This window comes from Juglans microcarpa x Juglans regia, chromosome 2D (genome assembly GCF_004785595.1).
Source record: "Juglans microcarpa x Juglans regia isolate MS1-56 chromosome 2D, Jm3101_v1.0, whole genome shotgun sequence".
Classification (NCBI taxonomy): Eukaryota; Viridiplantae; Streptophyta; class Magnoliopsida; order Fagales; family Juglandaceae; genus Juglans; species Juglans microcarpa x Juglans regia.
The window spans coordinates 27,948,683-27,970,228 of record NC_054596.1 but is presented as its reverse complement, the minus strand read 5'-3'; the positions used below and the strand labels follow the sequence as shown (position 1 = coordinate 27,970,228).

General features: G+C 36.7%; 1 protein-coding gene across 1 annotated transcript in view; it reads left to right on the top strand.

Annotated features, from left to right (window-relative positions):
• The window catches only part of LOC121249838 (callose synthase 7), a 33,755-nt gene extending 26,122 nt beyond the window's left edge, over positions 1–7,633 (top strand). Inside the window, exons 37-42 of the mRNA XM_041148651.1 lie at positions 4,336–4,448; positions 4,524–4,753; positions 5,265–6,062; positions 6,156–6,206; positions 6,583–6,768; positions 7,238–7,633. Coding sequence (XP_041004585.1) covers positions 4,336–4,448; positions 4,524–4,753; positions 5,265–6,062; positions 6,156–6,206; positions 6,583–6,768; positions 7,238–7,471 — 1,612 coding nt within the window. The 3' untranslated portion in view covers positions 7,472–7,633. The remainder of the gene's footprint in view (positions 1–4,335; positions 4,449–4,523; positions 4,754–5,264; positions 6,063–6,155; positions 6,207–6,582; positions 6,769–7,237) is intronic.
• Positions 7,634–21,546: the final 13,913 nt, after the last annotated feature.

The window sequence follows — 21,546 nt, the reverse complement described above, 5'->3', positions numbered from 1 at the left end:
TAACATTCCATGAGCCTAGTATAAGGTAATTCCATAAATAACTAAACATGACTTAGATTTTATCAATAAAACTTAATATGGTAGCAAATATAGCAAGCCCCATATGATGAAAGGTTTAATAAAGTTCTTTTTATAAAAATAAACCAACAGGGAAACAAAACTAAACATTAGTATGACTCTTATGGCAAGGTTATGGTCTCCAATTCTAAGTCTGATCTGCTGATTCGTCTTCAATCTCCTCAATACCTGGGACAGTTAAAAACCGAAAAATCACATGGAGTCGAATACTCAGTAATTAAATACATGATGCAGTAAACGTAATTCTAAATAGATTTTTCACTAACATGCATACTGTTTAATAATGTTCACACATATCACATATAGTTCTTTTAATCTCCTTAAATGGCCAACACATGATTATGCCTTGTGTGTAAGGGTTGGCAATCTTAGAGATCTCAGTTCTAGTACGAGATTTCAGGTGTAACCCAGTAAAAAAGAAATTGACATCATTTGATAAACTAGGTGCCCTAGAGTGACCTATTCCTGGCGTTGCCATCCACCTGTCAACCTCTGGTACCATAATTTCTCAACAGTCAATGACCAGTAAAAAGCATTAACACATTCATTCATTCATAGTCACTTTCATTTTCCTTTTCTTTCATTTATTTCTTTCGTCATTTAACATAATATTTACTATAAATGCATCATCTAACAGAAGCAACTATAAACGCATCACGTAGTGGAAGCACATTCATAAAACCTGTACGTCTTTCATAATATTGGGTGCATAAATGTGGCTACTGAAGAACAGGCATTACTATATCATAATACCTAAACACAATTTTACAAAAGGAACAATCCATTGATATTGATAACAATTGTATGAGCATATCTACTTACCTTAGTTTCCCTCTCTCTTCCCTCAACTTCCTCTCTTCTTTTCATTTTTGTATTTCTTTCTTTGGCTGGCTAAGCCATCCTTTATATAGACCCCCAAGACATGAACCTTTCCCTTCAATGATGTCATGAATTTTGTGGAAAGAGAGACGTGTATCTTTGCTTTCTACATTCCTTTTCTTTTCAAATATAGGTTTAACTGCATAATCAATACCTCGGTTTTTGCAATTTTGCAAAAAGCGTTTAGTTTTCACTTTTACTACAATTGATACTTTGGTGTGGAAAAACTTGCATTTAAATACCTCCAACCTACTTCTTAACAGTATAATAGGTCATGTGGCAAATATGATTCATGTCAGCTAATAAAAAACTGACATGTCATTTTAATCACAAATAAGCTAATTTATAAAAATAAAATAAAATATGATATATTATAAAATATCCAAGCTACTTAAGAAATCCAAAAGTAATAATAAAAACTTTAAAACCCAAAATCAAACCTTAAATTAAAAAAAAAAAGTCTCCTCCCCATGGGTGGTTGCTAAGTGGATATCTTGATTAGTGAGGACTTGATAATAGGGACGAACAATGAACCGCCCTTTTTCAGAAGGAAACCAAAGGGCCTTGTATACTTCTCCAACTCATAGTCTAATGAAGTTTATTAGATCAAAAATCTATACCAAGGCATCAACTTCCCCCATCATGGGCAGCTATAAGTTGCTAAGAGATTTCTGAGCAACCCTGCAAAAATTGACATTCCATTTTTTTTTTTTTTTTTTTTTTTATTGGCATTGGGTGTCCCGACTAATCTTGGGGGTGCACAGGCCCTCGGCAAAGACTTTTCCGCAAGTGTATCTTGGGTAATTCAAGGAAAAAATCCCCTAGTCCGATGGCCCCTAGAGATTGTTTGCACTCAAGGGGATTTGAACCTTAGACCTGAGGGGAGCATACCCCAAAGCCCAAGGCTTTTGCCACTTGAGCCTACCCCTAGGGGTTAAAAATTGACATTCCATTGAGGGAAATTGTAGAAGATTGGCTATTAAGCATTAGGCACTTGTGCAATCCCATGCGCTTTTAGAAAGGCTTCCTTGAGGACTCTATCACCACAACATAATCATGCCAAAATTTGATTCTGGACCCATCACCGACTTCAAATCAAGAGTCTCTAGAAAAGGCCCCCATCCTCTTATATGTTTCCACAATCCCACCTTGTATGGTCCATTCATCTCGTTCGGGCACTCATCCCAAATCCCTCAAAATTTGAGTCATGTCTCCCTTTGTTGTTGATCATTACAGCCATTTCTCCCGAAGAACTTGTTGAAAATTGACAAATTTTAAACTCTCACCCTCCCCCAAAGGTCAGAGTGCATACCTTTATCCAATTTACTAGATGAAATTTAAACTCTTCACCTCTCCCACTCAATAAAAATGTCATGGTGTAGCTTCTCTACTTTAAGGAGTCACCTTTGTGGTGACGAGAAATAGGATTAGACATAGTGGGCAAGTTGGCGAGCACTTTTGATGAAATTGAACCTACTACTTTTGGACAACCACATCCTTTTCCAACTAGCCAATCTGCACTCTTACCATTTCAATCACACCATCCCAAATAGCCTTTGTCTTTAAAGAGGCACCCAAAGGGAGTCCAACCTGTTTCATAGACAAAGAGGATACTTTACATCCCAATATGTGAGTTATGCTCTCTTCATTTTAAACATTCACTGGAACCAATTTTGGCATGCTACATTCACTTTTAGGCCAAAAATAGCTTCGAAACATTAAAAGAAAAAGCTCCCCCAATGATTGAATATTACCTTGGTTTTCCCCACAAAATGTAAAGGTATCATCTACAAATAAGAGATGGGAAATGCTGAGTGTATCATGGCTGCAATCCCTTACTAAGAATCCAAGTAGAAAAGCTCAATCCACAGGACCTAAGATCATTTCCTGAGAACTTCCACAGCAATAACAAAGATTAGCAAAGACAATGGATCACCCTGTCTCAAAACCACAAGAGCTATTAAAGAAAATCACTGGAGTTCCATTTAACAATATAGAGAAGCAGACTGTAAATTACAATGCGCTATCCAGAACATCGAAATAAGAGGCAAGACTCCCCAGTCTTGATTATTTTGCATACATTGACATTCTTTTAAAAGTTCTATATTTTGTATAAAAGGTTAAGGTATGGTATTGTAGTTACCCATAGTATTTTTTATTTAATAAATAAGTCCACGACTAGTATGATATGAGAACTAAACAATCACATACAAGAATAACCTTAGAGGCTGAAATTTAGGTTCTATTTTTTATATATTTTCCCTATATGCAAATATAGGAAATCCATTACAATTATAATCCAGATGCCATCATTTTATCTGCTTTCACATCTGTTTAGAGTGGTCTACAGTCAGTGCAGGCACACATAATTTTTAAGGAAATATCTAAGATTATGATCGATTTCTGAGTGTTGAAAGGAGGACTTTAGGGTTTATTTATTAGATATGATTAGCAAAGATAAAATCCTGGTGGTTAATTATATGCCAAGAAACTAGAATTAATGTTAGCATGTGCTTGAATTACATTGATGGTGCACTTCCTGACAAGGTAAAATTTTTGAACTGCCATGAGTTTATTAATGACCTTAAACACACTAACTTGGAACTTTTAATATAAATTTATGGTTTAGGATTTTCTAGAATGATTGTGGCGGTTTGTTGAGGGGTTGAATGAGATCTGATTGTGGCTCAAGATTAGAGAGACATTGTACACTCACCATTGTGTTCTTGTGGTCTCACATTGAGGAATTGGAAGTCTTACAGAGAAAAACATTTATAATATGCTGAAATTTCTATAATCAATCTTTTACAATGGGAATATATATGCTTGTTTGTTTGTTTGTATGGATGATAACCTGAGATGTCAATAGAGTACGAAAAGGATGAAATAGGGTGCATCGTTCTGTTAAATGGGGGTGTAAACAAGGGTAGCACAAAAAAAGTAAAACAGCTTAACCTAACATCTAAAATTTAGCAACTCAAATAAAAAAAAAATTTAAAGCAAAACTTTATAAAAACTGGAATGGCCTGCATAGTTCTTTAATAGGTCTCATTTCAAAATTAAACCATAATTTCAAATTTCTTTAATTTTTAAGCATGCTTTGTCACGAGTGTCTTGTATCAACTTACTGAGAATCATAATGGACATAATCAACTTACATCTCGAAAATACATAATGGTCGAATATATTTGTCTTTGTGATACTTTGCTCTCAGTGACAATTATGTGCTTCTGTAACATATAAAGCCTCGCTCTTTGTAGGTATATCTGATCACTTCTCTAATTTTGTTACAAGTTTGAATTATGTCAGTAAGGGTTCTAAGTCCACAAATCATGGCTTTGTTTTAGTGACAACTGATTTATTTCTGTGATATTTCAGGGTGAGGTTCCACTATGGTCATCCTGATATATTTGACAGAATCTTTCACATAACAAGAGGTGGAATAAGCAAGGCTTCAAGAGTAATTAACTTAAGTGAAGATATATTTGCAGGTAGTTTTTGGCTCCAGAAAAGATAACTGACTAAGTGGTATTACATGTTCACTTATATTGGATTAATCTTTTCAGGATATAATTCAACTCTGCGTGGGGGATTTATAACCCATCATGAGTACATCCAAGTTGGTAAGGGACGTGATGTGGGAATGAATCAAATATCTCTTTTTGAGGCAAAGGTTGCAAATGGAAATGGAGAGCAGACACTTAGCCGTGATGTTTATCGTCTCGGGCGACGATTTGACTTCTATAGGATGTTGTCATTCTACTTTACAACAGTGGGTTTCTATTTTAGTAGTATGGTAAGTTAACCAAACTAATTTTATTTACATAATTTCTTTCTAGTATGCTCATGTAGTTCAAAATATGGTAACTACACATGACTACAATGAGCTTGCATATTTTGTCACCAGTTTACTTCGGGTCGATGGGTTCTCTTTATTGGTACTACATTTGTTAAAGATGTTGATGGCTGTGTACGTAAAATGAACCCTTGGTCGTAATGTGGTAAAACTCTTTCCAAAGATGCTAATAAACATTAATATTTCAAAAGAACTGGGGCTCATATGTAGGTTTCAACTGTTTTTTTTTTTCCTTGTGTTTAATGAGTTGTTATAGTAAAATTTGAGCCAAAAAGGGAATTTAAAACCACCAACTGAATATGGATGTTATTAGGTGCTTTAGTAATGATGCCTTTAGGGTAGCAGAGAGATTATCCAGATGGTAGGTGCCACTATAGTGCTTTTCCACAAACCCACCATGTTTTCTAGAAATATACCTTCATGGCTTGATTTGGACATTTTGTTGTTTCAGGTGACCGTGCTTACTGTATATGTGTTTTTATATGGACGTTTGTACATGGTCATGAGTGGTGTGGAAAGAGAGATTCTCGAGAACACAAGCATACGACATAGCAAGGCTCTTGAAGAGGCTTTGGCTACCCAATCTGTTTTTCAATTGGGCTTACTGCTAGTTCTGCCCATGGTTATGGAAATTGGCCTGGAAAAAGGATTTCGTACTGCCCTTGGTGATTTTGTCATCATGCAGCTACAGCTGGCATCTGTATTCTTTACATTTCAGCTTGGGACAAAAGCACATTATTATGGAAGAACAATCTTGCATGGAGGTTCCAAGTATCGTGCTACAGGCCGTGGATTTGTTGTTTTTCATGCAAAGTTTGCTGACAACTACAGGATGTATTCCCGAAGTCACTTTGTGAAGGGGTTGGAGCTTTTTATTCTATTGGTCGTCTATGAAGTTTATGGGGAATCATATCGAAGTTCAAATCTTTATTTGTTTGTCACTATCTCTATGTGGTTTCTTGTGGCTTCTTGGTTGTTTGCTCCTTTCCTGTTCAATCCATCTGGTTTTGACTGGCAAAAGACAGTAGATGATTGGACAGACTGGAAGAGATGGATGGGAAATCGTGGCGGTATTGGGATTGCACCTGATAAAAGTTGGGAATCATGGTGGAATGAAGAACAGGAACACCTCAAACACACAAATATCAGGGGGAGAGTGCTGGAGATAATACTTTCATTTCGCTTCTTTGTTTACCAGTATGGAATTGTCTACCACCTTGATATAACTCATCACAGCAAGAGCATACTGGTAAATTTCCCTAGGTTTCTCTTGTTGGACTTCTAATTTAGGTTTAAATACCAGCTTACAACCTTCTGATTTTTACATAAATTTTCATTGTAGGTCTACGCACTTTCTTGGTTGGTTATGGTGACTGCTCTTCTTGTCTTAAAGGTACACGTAAATTGAACTGACTGATATGCAGTCAAAGTAAAAGCTTCAATAAAACTGTTCTAGCTGAAATAATTCATTAAAAAAATTAACAATTTGTGAATTAAATGCATCTCAAAGTGCTTTAAAAGGATTTGTTTAGCTAGCTTGCCCATAAAAGTAAAGTTGTTTATATTTCTTTCTTAACCAGGTTATGGTTAGAAACAGAGTTAAAGATAAAAGGAACAAAAAAATGGGTTACAGATGCAATGTGTGCAATTTTTTCCTTATACTATTTCCTAGTTTTACCTTCATTTTGGATATATGTTTACATTATTAGTGTGGAAGCAGAAGTGATCATTTAGTAATTCGCTGTGTTCTTCCAATGCTCTGCTATCAGATGGTATCAATGGGTAGGCGAAGATTTGGAACCGACTTTCAGCTCATGTTCAGGATTCTCAAAGCCCTTCTTTTCCTTGGCTTCATATCAGTCATGACTGTCTTATTTGTTGTATGTGGACTCACCGTGTCAGATTTGTTTGCTGCTATCCTTGCCTTCACGCCCACAGGATGGGCCCTTGTTCTTGTAAGTTTAAAGTTCTGCATGATCTTAAAGTAGAAAGAATAAAATATATTCCTATATAAAAAGGGGAGAATAAAATATATAGTGAGTTTTAATATCTACTAAGCCTTTGTCTTCAAAAGATCCGACTTTGTTCAATCTCTTAATTATTCTTTTGAGAATCTTACAAATAATCTTTCAATGACAACATATGCTGCTTTTTCTTTCATGTACTTCCCCTGGTCATGAAAATTGTCTTATTTTTACTCATTCCCTTCTGGCCCTAGAATCTTTTTGAATGAACTTGTTTAAGTATTTGAACTGTGGTTATGTGTTATCCAGCCACATTTTTTGAAAGCTTTGCTTCCAAAACCTACATGACCATATGTTATATCAGCCCATGAGCGTTAGTGGTTTTCTCTTGGAAAGATATTTATTTTGGACACAGACATTTTTACTTACTTGATGCTTTGTTTTGTTTTGTTCTTCCAAGATTGGGCAAGCATGCAGGACACTATTGAACCGAGTTGGATTCTGGGAATCAATAAAGGAGCTAGCGAGAGGATACGAATATATAATGGGGCTGATAATTTTCATGCCCACAGCCATTTTGTCTTGGTTCCCATTTGTATCTGAATTCCAAACACGCCTGCTCTTCAATCAAGCATTTAGTAGAGGCCTCCAGATTTCAATGATTCTTGCGGGAAAGAAGGAAAAAACTCCTTGAAGTCTTTCGCATGTTACATTTGCCTTCACTCATCAAAATGTTATTATGTTCTTCACATAGTGTTACAGTTATCACTTCTATAGCACTTGATGACTTTTGTAACCTCATCTTTCTGAAACTTTTGGTGGCATTTTTCAAGAAAAAAGTTACATCTTTTTCATCACTTTTACCTTCTGAGGAATTTTTGATAAGGTGGGCTACAAACTATGTGAAACTGTGACACCTTGGTAGGGGCGTCAGATCGAGGCTGTGAGGTTGGTTGTTGTATGCGTGCTTGGAGTAGGTGGTTGATGCCGGATCACAATAGAAGATTATTCTAACGGCTAGTTAAACAACAAAAGTTAGAGATTGGGATTAAGAAAAATTGCAAACAGAGAAATTCTGAGATAAACTCTGAGATTAAGGTTTTACTATATAAAAAAAATCAATCCTCCTCTTTGAAGCCCACAAGCTGGGTTTAAATAACTAACGGAAAATGACAAATCTGTAATTAAGGTCAAACAATAGAATACGGAATAAGATAATTATGACTAAGATCTAGCCTAAGAATCCGAAATAAAATCATTACTAAAGATAAACATTATCATAAAGGATAATTAATCAAAAATCAAAGAGTTGACTAAAATTGATGCTTAGGAGGTAAAAACGGTTGATTTTGGGGTTGACAAGGGGCCCACTAGGCGAAGCATAGTAAGCACGATGTGTGTGCTGAAGAGAGCCTTTCGGATTGGGGTTATATGCACGATTTTGACACATGTAGTTAATGTTATAGTTAAAATATGAAGTGTAAAGGCCAACATTGGTGAGGGTTCCCTTCGCTCTCTGCTACACGAAACATCTCGCCACGTATCGTGCCACGTCACTGGTCAACTTGGGCTAGTAGTAATCTGTGGCGAGAAAAGACCTTGCGATTAAAGCCAAAGTCTTTTCTTGCCCAAAGTGTCCCTCGCCATGAAATTTTTGTATAATGTGCTCTCTCAAGGAATAGTCTGGGATACACAACTGGAGGCGACGAAATAAAAATCTGTTGTGCAAGAGAAAATCACTTTGCCTTCCCTTTGTTACTTCCTTAAGAATCTTTTCAAAGGACGAATCTCCGGTGTACAAATCCTTAAAAGTGTCAAAGCCCTCTCTACTTTAGTACTAATGGTGGTGAGGAGTGCCACTTGTCGGCTTAACGTGTCTGCAACCCGGTTCAAGCTTCCCGATTGGTGCCTTAGCAAAAATGTGAACTCTTGCAAGTATGCTACCCACTTAGCATGCTGCCTGCTCAACTTGTGCTGGTCATTAATGTACTTTAGGGCCTCGTGGTCAGTGATAAGGATGAACTCCCTCCGTACCAGATAGTGATGCCAATGCTTCAGGGACTGAACTATGGCATAGAACACTAGATCTTAAGTGGAATAATTCTTCTTCGACCTTGACAGCTTCTCACTAAAAAAAGCTATTGGCCGCCCCTCCTAACTCAAAACACCACCAATGCCAACCCTAGGTGCATCACAATTGACTTCGAACACCTTATCAAAATCTGGAAGTGCTAAGACTGGTGCCTCTCTCATCTTCAACTTGACCAGTTGAAAAATGGTCTCTTCCTCCTTAGACCACTGGAAGTCACGCCTATTGAGGCACTCTGTGATAGGGGCAATCAAAGTGCTAAAGTTTCTTATGAACTAGCGGTAGAAGGACGCCAATCCATGGAAACTCCTAACATTGTGCAAGGTCTTAGGTTTGGGCCATTCCAAGACATTGTCTATCTTTGACTGATCTGCATAGGTATGACCATCCATTCATACAACCCATGTTGTGTCTTAAACGCTATCTTTCACTCATCTTTAGGCCTTATCTTGATATGGTGGTATCCACTTTTAAGCTCAATCTTTTAGAAGACCTTAGAATCAGATAGTTGATCCAATATATCATCTAGGCGTGGAATGGGATACCTGTACTTCACTGTGATTATGTTGATTGCTCTACTGTCAACACACGTATGCCAGGAAACATCTTTCTTCAATACTAGTAGGGCAAGGACTGCACATGGGCTTATGCTCTCACAGATGTAGCCCCTCTCTAATAACTCCACCACCTGACGCTACAACTATTCAGATTCTTTAGGACTAAGGCAATACGTAGGTCGATTTGGCAAACTTGATCTCGGAACAAGGTCGATCTGATGCAATCATCGCATCCTGTACGTTATGATCACAGGGAGGAATTTCCTCATTCGAAACCTGTCCACGTCGACCATGACCTCTACCACCAGCCATGCAAACTGATGATAATTCACCTCAGGAAAACGCTACAACTCTGATGCCAACTGACGCCAAATCAGAATAGAGGATAATTCTGATGGCTAGTTAAACAATAGAAGCTAGAGATTGAGAATGAGAAAAATCGTAAACAGAGAGAAACTTTGAAATTAAGGTTTTACTATAAAAAAAAACACCAATCATCCCCTTTGAAGCCCACAAGCCGGGCTTAAATAGCTAACGGAAAATGACAAATCTATAATTAAGGCCAAACAATAGAATACAGAATAAGATAATTATAGCTAAGATATAGCCTAAGAATTCGAAATAAAATCATTACTAAAGATAAACATTACCATAAAAGAGAATTAACCAAAAATAAAAGGGTTGACTAAAATTGACACTTTGGATGTAAAAACGACTAATTTTGGGGTTGACAAGGCACCCACCTGGCGAAGCATGTAACCACAACATGCATGCTGAAGATAGCTTTCTGGATTGAGGTCATATGCGTAATTCTGACACCTATAGCCAAAGTTATAGTTAAAATATAGATGTCTTCACTTCTCCTCGCCCAACCAAGAGATAAGTCTCATTGCCCAACTAATGAATAAATCTCCTCGCCCGTCTGAGGAATAAGTCTCCTCGCCCATCTGAGAGATAACTCTCCTCGCCCACATCTTTATCTCTTCTCGCCTACTTAAGTCTCCTCGCCCAAATATGCCACTTCTTGCCCAAATCTTTATCTCTTCCTGCCTACTTTGCGCTGGTCTACCTTCTCTAAGTAGTCCAATGCTTTTAACGTCGCATTTGTTAGCTGAGCGTCATTGGTCTCAGATTCGAACTCGGATCCCCCTACATCAGTAGCCAAAAGACAGTCGACTTAAGATACAGTACCTGAAGTCAAGCAAAAGAGGGAACAACAAATAAAAGGAAGACATGGATAGGAAGATAAGAAGAAAAGGAGGTGGAGGGAAGGGAGGATTGTGAACTCCCAAGGGGAGGAGGGGTTCTCATGAAGTGGGAGATGGACAATTGTTTAGGTGGTGCTCTCGTTCCCCCATATGGTAATAAATCTTACTATTTTGGAAGTATCTAAATTAATATATAGTCGACAACCCACGCAAAGTGTGAGAATAATTATCTGACTATTATGCATGAATTATCTAAAGTTTTTGTTAAAAAGAGTCTAAAATGCAAGAAAATAGAGAATTTCTATTACCTGATTGACAAACCAACTCACACGGATAAACATATCATATTGTCTATGTTTCATTATCGATTGACTCCACGACCCATCTTCTTTTTGTCTTCACCAGTATGTAACACACCCCAAATACTTGCTATAATTCTTCTAGTAACAAAATCCTTTGAGGGGAACAACTTCCAGATAAGATGAAGATGAGAGAAAGAAAATGAAAGTAGCTTTCTTATTAAGGATTTTGCATGCTAGTCAAACCTTTACTAACTAACGGGCCAAAGCCCAGCACACGGAAACGACAAGTATAACAAAAGGCCAAACACACGGCTAATCACACAGCCAGTCCAACCAACAAAAGGCCAAAAGGCTAAACATAAAGTAGATAAATGGACCATGGGCCTACAAATAACCAACGGGGTTGGAACCCAAACCTCTAGCCCTTTATTACCCCAAAACAAAGTCCACAATGACTCCATTCCACTCCTGTAGAGGTACAGGATTGTGACAAATCCTACCCCTTCAAAGCACCCTACCCACAAGGTGTGGTTATGCTTCAAGCTTTCCTTTGTAGCTAAGCTAAGCTTCTTGCCTTCAATTTCTTTGAGTTGTCCAACAATATATTTGTCGTTGGCCTCTACCATATGGAGAAACTCATACCATTCTTCATTTCCTCCACGGTCTTCTTACTTTTTCCTGTAAGGTAATAGCTATTGCTCTGGCCTGCCTCCATCTTGGTCACATAATCTTTCAAACTTGTCATCTCTAGTGCTATCTGTGGCATGCTAAACTAACCTCTACTAACTAATGGGCCCTAGGCCAACTTAACAAAACTCAAAAAATAAAGACAGTTCAATCAAGGCTAACAATAGTAAATGGGTCATGGCCCGACTCAAGACTATCTTGAAAATAAAAGAAATGGCCACATGCCAATACAACTAACGGGAGGAACCAAAGCCCACAATAACTTCACTCGACCACTGTTCATGTATTGGAGTGTGACAAACCCACCCCCACCCCACCCAAAGCACCATGTCCTCAAGGTGCAGTTGAGTTGACCAACAACATAATCATCACTGCCTTTAGATTCCTCTAATTCAGCCAAGCTGATAGAATCTTGAAAGTTGCTCTGATTTGCCTCCTGGTCCCTTTTCAAGTGCTTTATGACATTATGACCAATTGTGCTATTGTTTAGCAGGTACTTAATTATTTCCAGATTTTCCCATGCAATAAGCCACTCAACATGAACTAAGACAAATTTGTAGCTCGATATTCCAGTGATGAAAGCTTGGCTTCTTACCACTGCAGCAAGTATGTCTATTACCAGAACAAGCCATTTGAAGTCCTCCAATACATACACAAAAAATCCAACAATTTCAAGTCTTTATTCTTGGATAGATAGGGCACCTTAGTTGCTTTTTCCTAGGATGGTACAAAGAATAAAAGAAAGGGACCTGTAATTGATAGACCTTCTTTCTTCTTTCTTGCAAGGGTATTAGCAGCAATGGGAATCATGTAAGCATTTTGCTCTACTGTTGTAACACCCCGCTTAAAAAGCTCCTTAGGCCTTGACCTTAGTAGCCTTAATCCTAGTTAATTAAGAGTTGACCTATTCTAGAATAAGATCAATTTTGGATACTTGAGTTGGCAAAAAGGCCATATACTTTGGCTTTAGAAGAATTAGTAGAAGATTCTAGTGCAATATTGATTTTGATGAAAATGAAATTTTTGGAACTTGATTGGTTAGTAATATTATTTTGGAGAATTTTTAGTGCTTTATTAATTTTGAGGATAAGAAGCTAAGAGACCCATAAGGGGATAACACATGGCATATTGGATGGTTGCCACATTAATGGGATAAGCAATTTGGGCTAAATATTTGATGGAATTGGAGAAGGCCCAAAGAATGGTTTACAAAGGGTCCAAGCTTTTTTAGTATAGAGGCTTAGGAGAGGCAATAAGACTTTAGGGCCCTAATGCAATAAGGATGTGATGAGCTAAGGTTAAGATGTTAAAAAGTCTTATGCTCAACTTGGGAGATATAAAGTTTGAAGCCTTCCAATGAAAATGACATAAGGCCATCAGGCCTAACTTAGTAAGAGTGAAGGCCTTAGGCCCAACTTGGAAGATAGTAAAATTTTAGGTCTTACTTTTTGGACACAAGACTATGGGCCTAACTATTTAGACCCAAGGTATTACACTCAACTTAGTAAGCATAAGGCCTTTTGGGCCAAGTATGGTATAGGTTTGATCCATAGCCCAATTATGTTAAGGTAAGCCTTTCAAGCCCCATCTTTGTGGATTTTATGGCCTCTCTTAATCCCTCAAAATCTAGAAACAAGGCCCCTATCCACTCAAACCCAAAAGCCCATGAACCATTCACATGCTCTCGTCCTCTCCCACTCTCTTACATGACCACTTGGAGATTTCTTCACTTTCTCACACTTTGTTTCCAAACAAACAAGAAACCATTCTTCTCTACATTCAAGGAAGGATCATGATACCTGATAAGTGTTATTTTTATATCATTTTTATTACTCTTTTATATATGAAAAGTGTCATTTTCCCTTCAATACTATTGATTTTATTTTATTTCTACATATTTTTATTTATTTTCTTGGATTTGAAGGAATGAGAAGATTTAGTGTGAAAGTAGAGCATTTTGGTAAAAAAGAAGAAACTACAGATCCAGATCTATGAAAGGCAGTGAGATATGAAAGAGAGCCGATTAGATTTGGGCAATGAGCGTTGTCCTGTGGGTAGCAAAGAGATTTCTCTCGCCCACGGTAGTCGAGAAGACTCACCTCTTGGTAGGCGAGGAGACTTGCGACCATAAGGCATGAAGACTTGGTGACAAGGCTCTAGGCAGTTAGATTGGACGATTAGTCTAAACGACCAACTTAAAAGACCAATCTAAATGACATCGTGGGCACAAATAGAAAATGCGAGAGGAGTCTTTCATCTCGGTCGGGAGTCTTTTCACTTTGTAGGCGAGGAGAGGGTTGTGTGGCCTTTGTGATCTTCATGCCCGTTCATTAGTGACTTCCACACCCATTCATTTGTGACCTCTACACCCATTCATCTGTGACCTACACTCCAATTATATTCAGTGCACATGGCATCTACTCGATTGAACAATTCCTCCTCAACTCCGTAATTCAAGCCACATATTACAGAATCTTCCATTTTAGTTAATTCTGATATTCTTGGGATAATTTCTTTATATGTTAACATCTATCTTTAGAAACAATTTTCCTGATTTTCAAGCTAGATTGTTGTAACACTCCCTTCCTAGGCTAGGAGTGTCATGTGTTTTTCATAAAATAAACTCGACAAGAGATCTCATATTTAATAAATGAAATAAGGATTTATTTTGTAGAAAAATATCTAATAAAATGACTTCCAAAAATATTAAATGAATAAACTGAATAAAATTTATATCATAAAAATAATTTTTATTCTAGAAGGTCTGAAACTAAATCAACTGCTCCTTCTATTCCCGGCCTGTTTGCTTGTGTTCATCATCCTCACCTGGGTAGTTTAAAAACATGAAATAAACTAAAATGAGTCGAAGACTCAGTAAGAAATTCATCACAACATAAACGTAATGAACATAAGGTTTTCATAGAAGTTTTCATGCTGAGAGTTTAAAATTCATGATTGTTCATACTGATGTTTATGGTATGCATGATTCATTTATCTGAATTAACTGACTGATTTGACTTAACTGACTGATCTGACTAGCCAACACACTTAACCCTATGTGCGAGGTTGTGCACCGGCCCCACGTCCCACGTTCGGGAGGGGAGCCGCTGATAGTATTCTGGCATACTATGGTGGACCATGCTTGAGTCCGTGGCTTGCACATCCACCCTGAAACTGAACTGCATTAGTACCATGCATCTGAATGGCCATCTGATTAACTGATCTGATCTTATCTTGCACTTGAACTTAAGATTATTTACGTGTCTTATGCACATGAGATGCATGACATAATACATACATAATTATAATTTCTAAATTTGAACATGATGCGGAATGATATGATCGTATGCTATGCTGGATGACATGTTTGCATATGACATGAGTGGTGCATAAATAATGGCTGTCAACAAATTGACTTGAATAATACTTATATATAAGCTAAATTGTGATGATCCTAATTTGTGATCAAATTACTTATCTCGCTGCACCTCCTTTTGAATCTCACTTTGTAGCTCGTCACCTATATGGAATATTAACTATCACTAAATTTGTCTAGAATCAACATGTACTAATATCCTACTTAATTAAATTCATAATCTAGAAGATAGTCAAGTAAATCTTTTGTTTAACAACATAATCAATAAATCCTGATGTTTTAAATTACTTAAATACTAATAACATATTATAATTTAGTAGAATACTTGGGCTATTTTAAATAAGTCATAAAACTTCAATTCTTGAAATAGGTTTCATTTCTTAACATAATTATTCAATCTTATAAGAAATCTGATAAATATTAATATCATTTAAATATTCTTAACATATTTCTTAATTTCTATTTAAAATATAACTTAATAATTTTATTAAAAATCTGGCTAAATAGACAAAGGGAATATTAACTAAAATAATGGGTTCAATAGTATACTTTAAAATACATTTCAAATTCTATAAGCATGGTCTTATAAAAAATAAGCTTATGAGTAATATATTTATTTAACAAAAATATACTCAACTTTGAAATATTAAGCCCAATAAAATCAAGCCCAATTTTAAAATACAAATTTATCACAATGGTGCATTTCTAATTCAGTCCACAAGGAAATTAGCCCACCAAATTTAAGCACCAAACAAGTTAAGACTAAGCCCAATTTACTTTTTAAAACACAAGTTTATCTAACAAGCCCAACATACACAAGGCCCAAGGGCCCGTTGTGAATCAATGCTTCTTGGAGGTTTAAGGCACACGGACAGAACCAGAAGGAGAAGTCGTGCAAGAGAAAAATAGAGGGCTCACCGAGGGCAGCAACATGGTTCAGCGATTCTGGGTAGCCGGAAGTGGTCGATGGCACGAATAGATCTTCTGGTAGGGTGGTGTGGCGCTAAGAGAGGGAGAGAGAAAGGTTAGATTGAGAACTAAATTTTACGGGGAGAGAGAGAAGGGTGGTAATGGAGAAAAACTTACCGAGAGAGAGGAGAGATGCATGGCGGCTCTAGGTGGCTGGAGGTGGTTGGCAATGTTGCTAGTTTCTATGGGAAGGGTAGTGTGACACTGAGAGAGAGAACGAGATTCGGAGGGAGGCTGTGGTGCTTACCAAGGGGTGTAAAGGGAGGTGAGGGTGGCGAACAACAGTGGGCTTACCGGAAGGGAGTGGGTGAGACAAGACTAGGATGGCCGACAGTTTCTGGCACCGTGGGTGGTGCTGACACCTTGGGGTGATCGACAGTGGTTAGGGGTGGTTTGATGATGTTGGCCGTTGATTCCATACGTTGGGTGGTGGTTATCCGAGCTTCGACTTCATGGCTCCCTAACGCGAGCTGTCGTGCATGTGGTCTGTTGATTCAGCGACGTGGTGCTTCGGCTGGTGGTGCGGAGTGAGGTCACGGTGGTGGAACTTTCTTTTTAGTGGCATGCATGGTTGTGCATGGTCTAGACGGCTGAAGTGACTACGGTGGTTTCAACGTGAAGCAGTGGCTCACGGTGGTGTTTTAAGCGCAGTATGAGCTCTATTTTCGTATTTAATACAGAAGTTTCATGGGATTTTATAGAGGGAAAGTGAGGATTGATGATAGGATTTCTGAGTTGATTTTTCACTAGAATTTGGATTTACCAATTAGGGGATAAAGATGAGTATGAGGTTAGGATTATAAAATCAAGAGATGAGGTTTACGGGTGGAGATAGGAAGAAATAAGATTTAAATTCAAAACAAAATTCTAGGGGCTATTGTAAAAATTGGGTCATAGTAAAATACCAATAACAAAATGATAATAATCCTATTAAAATTAATAAATGTAAAATCTGATAAAATAATAATAATAATAGAATATTTATTGTTATATGAAAAATACATAAAACTTATCGTATGGCCTAATCTTAGGATTGGGTGGTTACAATTTTAGCCGCATTTATTTTGTTTCTGGATTTGAGTTTTGACATCTATTTAATCTTGTCTCGTGGGATGAATATGGAGTCTTGCTTCTTAATCTTAGTTTTTTGTTTTAGAGTCTGAGTCTGAGTTTAGAGTTTCTAGATTTATTCTTTAAGTGTTCTTTCAAGAAGGTGGAACTGGAAGACATAGACAAGAGCCGCATGCTTCATCAACCAACTTCAACGAAGAACACCAGTTTTATTCTTTTTCTTTTTAATTTCGTTATGAATTAATTCTATTTTCTAGAACTTTGATGTAGCCTAGCATTGAACACACAATTTATATTCCAAATTATTTTATTTTCAATATTTTCATGATTGAGTGTTTATTTTTTGTTATAAATGCTTAAAATTTTCTAACTAATTATTGTTCGATCTTTTGGATTGCAATGAGACCGAGAGGTGATTTTTGTTTAAAGCTCTAGGATTAAATACTATTAGTTGAGTGAAAGCAGAGATGCTTTACCGTGACTAGTGTGATTTTCAAGAAAAATCTAAAGAACTTAATGAGTCTCCAATTAGTTAAATTTACATGGAGATATGAAATTATTAGTTGGAGATATTTTTGGTAGTGTTCAAGAGAAAATATTGAATAGTTAAAGAATTTTTATCATCAACTTGGGATAATTGGGATTCTATAACAAGGAAGAATAAATTGTGTGGGATTTGATAGATGAAGTCAAACGCTCTAGATTTATTCTTATTACTTTTAAAATCTTAATTTTAATGTTCTTTTCTTCAATTTAATAAACCATTCTTCAAATTTTGGTTTTCCAAATAGTAATTAATTTAGTTAATTTCAATACTTAATAGCATAATTATTCCATGTGGGTTCGATATCCATTTTCTTTAAAACACTTTGTTATAATTCTGAGCACTTGCAGATATATTTTTATGCGAACAACGCCGAGCAAGAAGAAATCCAGGGTGAAGACCTCGTTTTCTTATCTTTTCTTCACACTACTCATACCTCACTCAAGGAGATGATAGAATCTCCAAAGAGTTTGAGATTTTCAAAGGACACACATGATTTCAAGGTTATTTCATCTTGGAATAATCTAGGATTTTCCAAGGAGAGGAGAAGCTGAAACTTTGAGGTCTTATATCCTCTAGAAAATCGGCCAAACACACACACTGTTCATGGCCTAGCCATGGTTGCATGAACTTGAATTGTTTTCATATTCAGAAAACCCTAGAGCTGAAAGGTTGAGGCATTTCCAACAGCAAGTGATGAACCCCAGAAACCTCACACACTCATGTACACAGATTAGGGTTCAAAACCCTTGTTCTAAGAAGTTTTACTTCCATTTACAGCCTGCTAGTGATTTCTTGAAGGATTTTAGTAAGTAATCACTCAACTTAGTTTGGTTAACATGTGTATATATTTGTGCAAATATTTTCTTTGTTATTATTACTTTTGATTGTTATTCTATGCTTTACTTGGTGGAATACTCTATTGTGATTTTGTATAAGATCTTGAAAAAGGTTATATGTTTTGGCTCCATATTGAAAATGATCCACATGCACATGTTTCGGTTTTGCTTGAGGTTATGTTGGTATTTCAGGTGCCATGAAGATTCGGTTATTGCAGGGTTAAGTGTTTCAGATTCATGTGATGTTGTCATAATTTTATGCTTTGATTCACCCTTGCCATGATTTTTATCTATTATGCTTCAAGTTTGGAACATGTTAAAGTGAAATTTCTCCATGTTAATAGGCCTTTGATGTTTCGGCCAAGGCATGTTCTTCTATGTTCGAGAAGTTGTTTTGATATTTCATGTGTTCTATGTTATCATGCCATGATTTGAATATGTTACGCTTGATTATTTCGTGCATAGCATTTCATGTGTCACGTGTCAAGTGTAAGGAGTATGTCTTAAGTCTCATGTCGCATGCATTTGAAAAAAAAGTTTTTCAAAGAAAAGTATGTAAATATTTTATCACGATCCCAAATACTTGGATGGGGGAATATCCTAGTAGAACTCCTCTGTCCACTATGGAGTGCTTAAGAATGGAGTGATAACCCCTGGTCGACAAAGAACCGTGGGCATATCTTAGATCTATCTTTTTAGAAAGGATGCCAGAGCGAGGTAGCACCTAACGCTAATGGGTGACATGATGTCTCTTCAATTAAAATACCTCCCAAGTGCAGAAGGTGTGCAATTATTATCTAGGGAGAGTCCCAAGATCGAATTCACAAGTATTAAAGCATTTGAGAAGTGTGATACCCTTGCAACTAGAATGAGGATGTTCTTATTTACTAAAAAGAACTTGGAACAAAATAATAGTGACAAGGATCAAAGAATGACTCCAAACTCTTGGCTATTGAGTTTGAACCATATTGCACAGGTTTTTAAAACAAGAAAATAGATTTTTGATTTTTGAGAAATAATTCTTTTAAAACAATGTATCTAACTTTGATGAATTTTTTTGAATTACTTTCAACAATAATGAAAACTCAATTGATTAAAGAATGGGATTAAAACAACTTTCAAATGTCTAAGAAGAATTTTTTCTAACACCTAAGCGAGAGGTTTCCCTTTCATGGGTTGGTTTCAAAAGAGGACTTGAGACTTCTCTAATTCCTTCAAACACAATTACAATCAAGATAAAAGTGTCCGGATAGTGTTTATAATTCATGCATTCATAGAGTAGCTTCTGAAATAACCTCCATCAAATTAATACCATACTGACATTAAGAGTGCTACTAAAGATCAGAGTCCTACACAACCTAAGAATCCACCGTGCTCTTCAGTCGATGATGAACCAAGGGTTGGTAAGAGAAGCCTAAAAACGGCATCATGCAATAGATGGTAGAAATTCTCTAAATACAACTTTACTAAACAGAATGGAAGCCAAACATCCCATAAACGCAACCCATTCAAAGGATTCCTGAGCTTAGGTTTAGGAAATTACTTACACATAGTGTATATGAAATTAACCATGCGAAACTCAAACATATCAAGCTTGAATTGAAAAGGAAGGAAAAATAAAAGATGGAATCTCCAAAAACTGCTCTGCTAAAAACCCTTCTTTGATTTTCTACCTCCCGAATGCTCCTTGTTTTCCCCTTCTTATCCTCCAGTCATCCCTCCCCCATGCTCCCTCAGATCCCCCGTTCAAATATTCCATGTGTAGGTTGGTTATCCTCTACTGTTCCGTGCAGTGCATGATTTGGAAGGCTAGAGTTGTGAGGGATGAAGAGGGAAAAGCAGAGAGAGAGGAGAGTCAGTCGAGATTTTACTCAAAATATAAGTGTGACGTGTGTGGTCGTGCCCCATAAGTGGGAATAATTTAATAAAAAGCATGTTTTGCTTGGTCATGAATCAATTACTCTTTTATTCTAATGTAAGCATGTAACATATATTTTTAATCTGATATTCCTCAACTTCATGTTTATTTAATACATTATTTTTACTCCATCACACCCCCCAACTAACTTTTTGCTAGCCTCTAGCAAATGAAGCGACGTACAATAGGAAGTTACTATTTTAGCTATTTGAACTAACACTCAAAAGTTTTGCCAACTAAGGACTTGTCAAAAGCATGGGTTATCTAACCTTCACAACTCAGGGTGTAACTTATCTCAAAAGTTTGTACAATACACAGACACTTACTCAAAGGAAACAGATAATGTAGATGCATTCCCCAAGCTCTGATCACTGTGTGACTAGGCTACCAGAGTTGCATGTCTTCTTCTATCAGGCTACTCCAGCATTACATCTGTCTCATAGAGGATTCTCATTACTTTTAATTCAAAACCACTACTGTTTGTTGGCTTTTTCGCTATCACACTTTAAAAGTTTCTTTTTTTAAACAATCCCGGTGATAGGCAGCCTTTTCCAAAAGCACTTTTTCTCTTTTTCATTGATCTCTGGTTTGTCCCTTTCCTCCATTATTCTCTTCTTCTTTTTTTTCAAGCAATAATTGCTTTAGTGGAGACTTTAGCCTCTCTTTCATTTATGTTTCTTTTTAAACCATTAAGATGTGGTTCATTAAAGCCTAGTTAGTTGCAACATTAAGTAGTCTTAGTAGAAAATAAAGCTTCTCAAATGTCCTAGGTTGCAGAGGTGACAGTGTGCCAGTCAACAAAGTATTGACTATTTCCTTTGCTCGAGTATCAATTTATTAAAGGAATTTCTCAGTAAAGCTACTCCTAAACCATTTAAGATCAATATACTCATGATCAATTCCCTTCTAGGCTAAAACTTCTAAAATGTGTTCAAATCTTTGAAAAACAATTTGCCACCATATAGACCATGTATTTTTCTGTAGTTTGCACCCTTCACCCCCAACTAAAATTAAACATTGTCCTCAATGTGTGCAATCGATAGGAAAGGGAAAAACAGAAGTTGGAAGATATTACCTGAGCTTCAAAACTTAAAAGATTGAGTAATAATGGACTTAGAGGGAAGAGAGAAGAAAATAAATAGACCTAATAGAACAATTTAGTGAGAGCAGAAAAGGAAAAAAATGAAAGGATAGATTAGAAAAGAAGAA